The 8,914-nt window shown below is 59.5% G+C and overlaps 2 protein-coding genes across 4 annotated transcripts; one reads left to right on the forward strand and one right to left on the reverse strand.

Annotated features, from left to right (window-relative positions):
• Nucleotides 1–254: 254 nt before the first annotated feature.
• RAB3A (RAB3A, member RAS oncogene family) lies at nt 255–5,730 on the forward strand. Its single transcript, XM_058727470.1, has 5 exons — nt 255–432; nt 1,604–1,831; nt 3,199–3,317; nt 3,880–4,004; nt 4,877–5,730. The coding sequence occupies exons 2-5, from the start codon at nt 1,604–1,606 to the stop codon at nt 5,065–5,067; spliced, it is 663 nt and encodes a 220-aa protein (XP_058583453.1). The 5' UTR covers nt 255–432; the 3' UTR covers nt 5,068–5,730.
• Nucleotides 5,731–5,781: 51 nt separating this feature from the next.
• On the reverse strand, nt 5,782–8,546 carry MPV17L2 (MPV17 mitochondrial inner membrane protein like 2). 3 transcript variants are annotated; one of them, XM_058727473.1, is made up of 5 exons: nt 8,114–8,546; nt 7,297–7,467; nt 6,483–6,559; nt 6,262–6,390; nt 5,782–6,058 (listed from the first exon to the last, which is right to left on the reverse strand). In XM_058727473.1, the coding sequence occupies exons 1-5, from the start codon at nt 8,298–8,300 to the stop codon at nt 6,029–6,031; spliced, it is 594 nt and encodes a 197-aa protein (XP_058583456.1). In that variant the 5' UTR covers nt 8,301–8,546; the 3' UTR covers nt 5,782–6,028. The 3 variants fall into 3 exon arrangements, with proteins under 3 accessions (XP_058583456.1, XP_058583455.1, XP_058583454.1); XM_058727472.1 differs by having other exon boundaries at nt 6,174–6,390; nt 8,114–8,535; XM_058727471.1 differs by having other exon boundaries at nt 5,782–6,390; nt 8,114–8,531.
• Nucleotides 8,547–8,914: the final 368 nt, after the last annotated feature.

Consider the following 8,914-nt stretch of genomic DNA (forward strand, 5'->3'; position numbering starts at 1 on the left):
CTCTGATCGGCTATTCAGTCCGTCGCTCCGGAGCTTGAGCCAGTGACAGGACGCCACTCGCCCCCGCCTCCATGACGCACAGGGGGCGGAGCAGGTAGGCACCGCCCCCGCGCACTACTGGCTGAGCACACTGGTTCCCGCCCCGTTCGTGGGTTAATCTGCGTGGGAGCCCCGCCCCCTGGCTCTGTGTGCGTCAGTGGGCTACTTCTCCAAGCGCGGCTCCGCCCCAGGATGGCGTCACGGCTACATCTGCATATGAGGCCCCGCCTCACTCTTTGCAGGACGTCACCGCGGACTGCAGGGGCCTGAGCCGCTGCTGCCGCCGCCGCTGCCCCTGTCGCGTAGCCCCATATCAACTCACGGGGGCCCTGTCACCACAGCTGCCGAAAAGTCGCCACCGCTAGGGTCACCACCGCATCGGTGCAGGGCAAGGTGAGTTCCCGGGCGGCCTGGTTCGCCGCCTCAGCGAACACCTACATAACCTTCATTTGACTGAGGGGCTTGCAGGGTAGGGGACGAGGTTGGCTAGGGTCAAATGGGAAGAAGGGTGCGGCGATCACAGCCCTTGTAAGGGTAGGGCCCTGGTTCCCCCAACCTGCCGGAATCTCACCCCCACCCCCCACCCTCGGCCTCTGCGGCGGAGGGGGAGGGGAGGTGAGTGCCTTGCGGGAAGCTTTGCGCGCGGGAGGTTCTGTGCGTGCGCGTGCGCGTGGTGTGAACACACGTGTGCGCGCCCGCCTGTGCCAGCGGGTTTGTGTGCATACCCTTTTGCTTATGTACCAGGGTATGCTCGTGTGACCCTGTGGGTGTCCCGACTCCCGTGAGTGCGTGCTGCACGCGTGTGGAAGGAGACGCATGGACTGTGATGTGCGTGCACGCCGTGTCCATACGTGCACTGGAATGCGTGCCCGCGTGGGTGACGTGTACACGCCCGCATGGGTGGAGGGCGTCCTGCGCACGGGTGGGCTTGTCACATTTGTATATGCGTGTTGGTGTGCAGACAAGTGTCTGCGTCTCTTTCCTGTGCATCGAGTGTATTCGACTCTCATGTGCACACGCGTGTACGGGTGTGTTCCCTGCTGCGTGCACGTGAACGTGTGCACGCCCCGTGCCTGTCACATGACCAGCTGCTTTAGCCCGATCTCTCCTATCTTGGGAGTCTAGGGGAAGGGGGTGCTGCGACTCGCATCCCCGCGGGATCGTACACGCGTGTGCACGTGCGCCCGAGCAGCTCCGTTCTGAGGAACATGAATGATTGATGGGGGGCGGGGCCGGCTGCAGTCACCCCTACCCACCTAGCCTTAGGGTTTAGGATTACAGTCGGACCTGGGACCTGGGCCGAGGGCGTGCTGGAGGGGCTTGCTGGGGTGTCCCTACCCCCACCTCTCTGAGCTCCTCCTCTGACACTTCCGGCCTTTCAAGGTCACCGCCGTCCTTTGCCACGGCCCCACCATTAGCACTGGGGCTTCTAATGAGATAAGGGTAATCTCAAAACACTAGTCCCCCTCAAGAGCTCTGGAGTTCTCTGCACCCTGTGCCTGGGGCTTAGGCAGTTGGTGGTGGAAGGGGACTCCTCAGCCTCACCTACACCCCACACACCCAGATGGCGTCCGCCACAGACTCACGCTATGGGCAGAAGGAGTCCTCGGACCAGAACTTCGACTACATGTTCAAGATCCTCATCATTGGCAACAGCAGCGTGGGCAAGACGTCTTTCCTATTCCGCTATGCAGACGATTCCTTCACGCCTGCTTTTGTCAGCACTGTGGGCATAGACTTCAAGGTCAAGACCATCTACCGCAACGACAAGAGGATCAAGCTGCAGATCTGGGTGGGTCCAGCTGGGGAGCTCCTGTCTCTCACTTGCCCTTCCCAGAAAAGCAGCCCCAGCTTTGTCTGTTCCCTGTCTGGATTCATTCATTCACACACTGGGCATTTATCAGGTGCCTCCTGTGTGTCCGGGGGCTAGAGGCCCAGAATAGAGTGCTGTTGTTCTCGCATGGGTGCCTAATCACTGCTCTCTGGGTGTGGGGAAGGAGCAAATGCTGGGTCCTTTCCTATGCCTTGCTATTGTCAAGAGCATCACTTGGCTTGGTGCCTCAGTTTCCCCATCTTTAAGCTCTTTCACACGAGTCTGTATTCGGTTTCAGCTGGATCTTGGCCCCCCAACCTCGTTCCCTGGGACAGGAGCCGGCACCTTCCCCAGGGTCTACTGGTCACCTCCCTTAACCCCATAGAGGCCTGAGGGAACCTGTTAAATCCCAAGTCAGAGCCTTCCCTTCTCTGTTTCTTGCTCTCCCATGGCCCCTACCTCACTCCGGGTAAAACCCATACCTGTCCCCTGGCTTAGGAGTACCCCCCTCTCCCCCGGTGTGGGAGCCCCTGCCTGGTCGGTCTCCTTCCACCTCCTTACCGTTCCTCAGATGTTCCAGGCACAGACCCACTTCAGGGCCGTTGCCTGGGCTGTGCCTTTTTTTTTTTTTTTTTTTTTTTCAACGTTTTTTATTTTATTTTTGGGACAGAGAGAGACAGAGCATGAACGGGGGAGGGGCAGAGAGAGAGGGAGACACAGAATTGGAAACAGGCTCCAGGTTCCGAGCCATCAGCCCAGAGCCCGACGCGGGGCTCGAACTCACGGACCGCGAGATCGTGACCTGGCTGAAGTCGGACACTTAACCGACTGCGCCACCCAGGCGCCCCTGGGCTGTGCCTTTTGCCTGGATTGTCTCTCCCTTAATCCCCACATGGGTCCCTCCTCCTTTCCTTCAGCTTTTAAAACCATACCCTCGCCTGCACTGCCTGTCCTTCCTTGTCCAACTTTATCTTTCTCCTCGGTCTTTATCACCCTCCAACATAGGATACGTTTTCTTCTTTTTTATGTGTTTATCGTCTGTTTCCTATCCCGGGTTGTCAGTTTCACAAGGCAGTGATTTTTGTCCATTTTGTTAACGGCTGTGCCCCCAGTGCCCCGCACAGGGTGTGGCACAGGTCACTGCCCAGGTATGTTGAAGGAGTGATGGAATGATTCTGTAGGTGCCTGCCTCTGGAGGATGATGGAGCACGATGTACGTGGCCAGTCTGCTTTCCCTGAGCCACCTCTGGTCCCCAGGGGGGCTGGGCTGGACAACCTCAGGGCTTATTTCCATTCTGAGGAGCTTATGTGTGGGTCCTCTCTGACCCCTGTCTTTTCTTCCCCAGGACACAGCAGGGCAAGAGCGATACCGGACCATCACCACGGCCTACTACCGGGGTGCCATGGGCTTTATCCTCATGTATGACATTACCAACGAGGAGTCCTTCAACGCCGTGCAGGACTGGTGAGCACACCCCATCCCCTCGCAGACTGTCTTCAGAACTGGGTTTGATGCGAAGCCCCAGCTGCCCTGGCAGAAATGTAAATACAATACTAGATTCTCAGACCTGCCGTCAGTCTGTAATCATTAAAGCTTGGTAGCATTGGCTCGAACTAAGGGGAAAAAAAAGGGTTTCATTTCAGATGGAAGAATGAAATATGAAATATGTAGAGAGAAAAAGTCAGGGCGGGGGCAGAGAATAGGACAGTTCTCATAGGCGAAAGGATATAAACGTTTACGTTCCTGCCCAAAGTAATGCTAAGTTTTAAGGAAATTTCTGAGTTTGCAGAGGAGGGAGAAATTCTCTCTGGGGGACAGGGATCTGGGAAGGAGGGCTGCTTGAAAGGGGTTTCGAAGGTCTGGGAGCCTCAGAAGCGTGTTCCTGGCAGGACACAGGCTGGAAGGAGGGACCAAGTCTGCCAAGTTCAAGGAATAATCAGGAGGTGGGGGACTAGAGTGGGGTGAGGGAGGGAGGAGACAAAAGGATCCTCCCAGCCCTGACCCCACCTGTCACCGCCTCCTCCAGGTCGACCCAGATCAAGACCTACTCATGGGACAATGCCCAGGTGCTGCTGGTGGGGAACAAGTGTGACATGGAAGATGAACGGGTGGTGTCGTCAGAACGTGGCCGGCAGTTGGCTGACCACCTTGGTGAGTGCCTCGTGGGGCCGCACATCTCCAGGCTAGGAAAGCGACAGCGAGGCCCTGAAAGGGAGGGGACGCGTCCAAGATCTCACGGCAGAGCCAGGACAGGGCCTGGATTTGAATGCAGACAATTCACACTTTCTGCAAATGGCCCTGATCCAGGAGCCGTGAGATGGATCTTGATGGATGCATAGGAGTTCACCAGGCAGGGAATTACTGATTCATTCGGATCCCCTCGCTGCCCGGCCTCCTGTCGGGTTGCTGGGCCTGAAGGACCTCATTTTACGGGGGGCTGGGCTGGGGGAGTGCCTGGGGAGGGGGGCAAGCTCTACCTGGAGTAGGGAAGACCTGGAGGAAGGCACTGGATCTGGTGCTTGAGCAAAGGGTGCTCTCTCGGGCAGAGGGAACAACTTAGGCAAAGGCCACAGGTGGGGGAGATCGTGGGTGTTTTGGCGAGTCATTTCACACGGCTGGGCCACGGGGGCCACTCGGGAGGAAACGTGGCCGATCGTGCAGGGTCCGAACCACACGGATCCTCCGGAGAGGCCGCAGGGAACCAGAGGGTACGTAAGCGGGGGAGGGCACGGGCGGATGGGAATGTCACATGCTGCCAGGGTCAGTGCACAGGCTGGGTCGGCCGGCGGGAGCAAGGAAGTAGGTCTTGCCAGGGGCCTGGAGACCAGAAGGGACCGTCTGAGGGTGCGGGAAGGAATACGAGCAACAGGGCCCACCCGGCCTAGTGTTGCTTCCCTAGAGGGCTTGTTGGTGCCTTTGACAGGTGGTCGGCACTGGGGATCTCCAGATGTTCCCTGCCCTCAGAGAAGGGGCTCTGGGAGGCAGAAGACCAGGGTCCTCACCCCTCCCTTCCCAAACCACAGGCTTTGAGTTCTTTGAGGCAAGCGCCAAGGACAACATTAATGTCAAGCAGACCTTTGAGCGCCTGGTGGACGTCATCTGTGAGAAGATGTCCGAGTCATTGGACACGGCCGACCCTGCAGTCACGGGTGCCAAGCAGGGCCCACAGCTCACGGACCAGCAGGCGCCTCCGCACCAGGACTGCGCCTGCTGAGAGCTGCCCTGCCCCCACCCCCGCCCTCCCCAACCCCCGGGCCTGATCCAGCCCCCACTGGCCGAGGGCACGAGACCTCTGCCCCCACTTGGCCCCTCACCCTTATTTATTATTGTAGTTATTTATTTATTTATTGGAGATGTCCCCCAGGGGCACGGGCTCCCTGCCCATCCCACGTCCCACCCTGTACATACAGCCCTGTCCCCACTCTGCCGTGGCGTGTCGTGGCCCTGTGAACTCACCGCTTCCCCTCCTCTCAAGACCCCACCTTTTTTAAAATTCACCCCCCATCGAGAGTTACTGGTTTTGAAGAGGGGGCCCGATGACACCCCAGGGCAGGCTCATTGGGTGACGGGAGGTAGTCTGGTTGGCCAGCCTCTTGGCTGTGACTCGCTGGGCCAAGGCCACTCTGGGGGGGGGGGGGGGTCTCAGCATGGACCATGGGGTGGATCAGAGCCAGGCAGTGACCCACCTGGCTCCTCACCCCCCAAAGTTTTACCCTTTTTTAGAGGTGAGGGCTGCTGTGGGTACTCGCCACCCTGGGACCCCCCCCCGAAACACCAGACCTGCTCGGACGTCATGAGTGTCAAACGTGCCCCTCGGATCCCCAGGAGATGTCATGACCACACTACACACACCCAATAAAGTGAATGGATGACGCCATGTCCCTATGAGTGCCGGCCTGCCAACGGTGGCCTTGGTCATCCACAGCAATTTCAATGACAAGATAATTTAATAGAATTTCCACAGCCCGTGACCCGAGCAGGATACTGGAAGCCACTCGGTCCCGCCTAAGCCCCCAGATTCTGGAGGTCAACTCCAGGCTCGGCCCTGCTCTAAGGGCATGGGCTGTGTCCCCACCTTGGGCCCAGGGTCCGTCCGTGCAAGAAGGTCTGGTCACACACCCCTCTGGACTCCTCGTCGCCAAGTGAGCCCTCATCCTCCAGTCTTGTGGCTGGGCTCAATCTTGCGGGAAAGACTCAGCAGGGACCTGGCCAAGGTCACATCAAACAGCAGAGAGGGGCTCGGTCTTTACCCTGCTGGTGATCAGCTCCCCACCCACCTACTGTGGTTTGTGGACTGTCACAGGCACAGGAGGACCTCACCGTGGAGTGCAGATGCATTGCCGTTGGGGGTTCACACATGTGGCCCCTGAGGAGTCCCCTGGGTGCCTGGTGCACCCACCGTGCTCACCCGGTACTTCAGGTAGGAGAGGTACGTGTCCCAGCCCAGCGTCAGGCCATTGATGTAGGTGACTCGGAACTGGCTGGGCACGAAGAGAAAGTTCACCAGCTGCGCGGCTGGCCAAACGCACCAGTCGGCCTGAGGGGAGGGGCGGAGTGTGGTCAGGGGCAGGGCCTTGAGGGCGTGGCCGCGAGGGAAGGGCGGGGCCCGAGGGGGTGGGCGTTGCCCACCTTGTAGAATTCCCAGAACTTGTCCCGCAGCTCCTGGCAGCTCTCATCCAGGGTTTGGCCCTCCAGGCAGCCAAGGCCTGGGAAGGAAACCAAAAAATGGGAGTGTCAGAGGCTGGGGAGTACCGGTGATAGAGTAGATGGGGCAGGAGCCCTGAAGGTCAGTGTCCCCGGCAGACAGACCATGTTTTAAAAGCCTTGTGGCGGGAAGGGCCACACACAGCAGAGTGGCTGGGGCGGAGAACAAGTCGGTTCCAGTGAGGGAGAGGTTATAAATAAACGCGCACCCCAAAGGATGAAAATGCACCCTTCCTGAGGCTGTTTTATTTCCTGCCTTCCACAGAGGAAACAGCCTGGGGGGAAGGGGTGGGGAGGATGGGGGAAACTCATCCTAGAGTCAAGGGCTGGATGACTGCACCCCATCAACATCAACCCCCCGCACCCCATCAACATCAACCCCAGCCCCAGCAACTCTTCCTTCAGCCCCAGGGCCTTTACACGGGCAGTTCTTCATGCCTGCTGGTTCCTTCAGGTCTCAGCTGAGTGTCCTCTCCTTTGGGCAGCCCTCCCAGCCATTGCCTTGGGCCCACCTGATCCTGTCCCCATCCCTCCAACACTAAGGATCATTGTCTGATTCTGCCGTTCATACCTGCCCCCGACGGGTCTGTCCTGTTACCACTGGGACACAGCACCCAGGCCCGAGCCACTCACAGAAGAGCACGTCAGAAAGCCACCTCAGCCTCCTTCTTAACACAAAGCTGGCTATGCCCCTCCTGACGTACGGAGGGGCAAAGCCCAAGCTCACAAGGCTCCTTACCTAAGAAGTACCAGACGCCTAGCATGGGAGAGGCCACCAGCTGGTCGATGAGGACCTTCCTGAGGACGTTTGGGAGGCCACGGAGGCCGGACGCTGGGAGCAGGTGGTCCAGCCAGAGGTACCAGTAGTGCAGGAAGGGGCCCATACTGCAGCCCACTGCAAACATGCTAGCTGAGAGCAGTCCAAGAGTCGGGGAGGGGCGGGGGGGGGGGGGCGGGCACGTCAGGCCAGCAAATCCCCCCATCCATTCCCTCCCTGGTTAACCTGAAGCTCTCCCTGAGCCCAGCCGGACGATCTTCCATGACAAGCCCCACTGCCAGGCACCGTCCCAGTGGCTCCTCTCCCGTTTTCTCTCATCCCCTTCACCACCCTCTGAGCAGGTTCTACCGCTGCCCTGCTCTCCGGACGAGGAAACAGGCACAGCGGGTTGGGAAGCGTGGGGCCAGGGCACAATCCCAGGCTGACTGGGTCCGGAGGCCGAGCTCTCGACTACCCTGGGTGCGGTTTGGTCTCTGTGCAGAAGGGAGGGAAGCTGACAAGGGGATGAGTGGGGACGAGGCCTGGCGGGTGGAAGTGGACAGAAACTGGATATGGAAGGAGGCAGGGACCAGGAAGTAGGGCGAGATGGGAGACCTGGAGTGGGGACGGGACAGAAACCCCGAGGTGGAGACCCGAGGATGGGTTTTGAGGGTCTCGGTGCACGCCAAGGTCAAGGGTCCTGCCGGGAATTAGGGCCACGGGTCAGGGATCTCCAAATCTGAGGTTGGGGCCAAAGATCCTCCGGGGCCAGGGGCCAGTATAGCGCCGGCCTCCTCACCTGAGCGCCGCGGGTCGAATTTCTGGCCAGGCCGGGCGCGGACCTCCCAGGATTGGCGCACGCCGTCCCCGGCCGCCATGAGAGCACCGCAGCCCAGCGTGTTGGTGACGAGCAGCGCACGACCTTGGAACAGGGGCTGCCCCACGGCCCACAGACCGCGCAGCCAGCGCTTGCCGCCGGAAGCCATAGCCCGCCGCTACTCTGGAACCCGCGCCGGGATCACCGCCCTCCCGGTGCTGGCCAATCGCACTCTGTCTTCGCTTTCTGCACGCCCGCCCCAGTCCTCGCCAATCACTGACCGCAGGTCGCTCAATTTTGCGGGCCTCGAGAGGTATTAGCCAATAAAAGACCGGCATCCCATCGCCGGGCCGGTCGCTGACTGAAGCCAGTCGTTGCCTTCCGCACCTTACGGACCAATCGCAAATAGGCGTCTCACTGCAACACGCATATCAAAGGCTGACTGTCCCTCGTTTCCCCGCCCCTTTCTGCGCCGACCAATGGACAGCCGTCGCCACACTCTTACCGACCAACCCACTACTGCACTGACCAATCACAGACAAGCGTTATGCCGGCGAATCACTGCCGGCTGTCCCGCCTCCTGTGTTGAGATGGTCAATTTTGTTCTCATTTTTAGTTGCCCTCCAGGTTCTCAGATAATCCCGGAATTCCTGAGAAGGAATGCGACCCGTGACCACGACCGCTCCCGCGGCAGAAATCTAATCCCGCAGAGACTCACGGAACTGGGGGAGAGATACAGTTCTGATACGCGCGCGGCCCAGTTAGAGGCTGATCCGGACATTG

Source organism: Neofelis nebulosa, chromosome 4, assembly GCF_028018385.1.
Source record: "Neofelis nebulosa isolate mNeoNeb1 chromosome 4, mNeoNeb1.pri, whole genome shotgun sequence".
NCBI classification, from domain to species: Eukaryota; Metazoa; Chordata; class Mammalia; order Carnivora; family Felidae; genus Neofelis; species Neofelis nebulosa.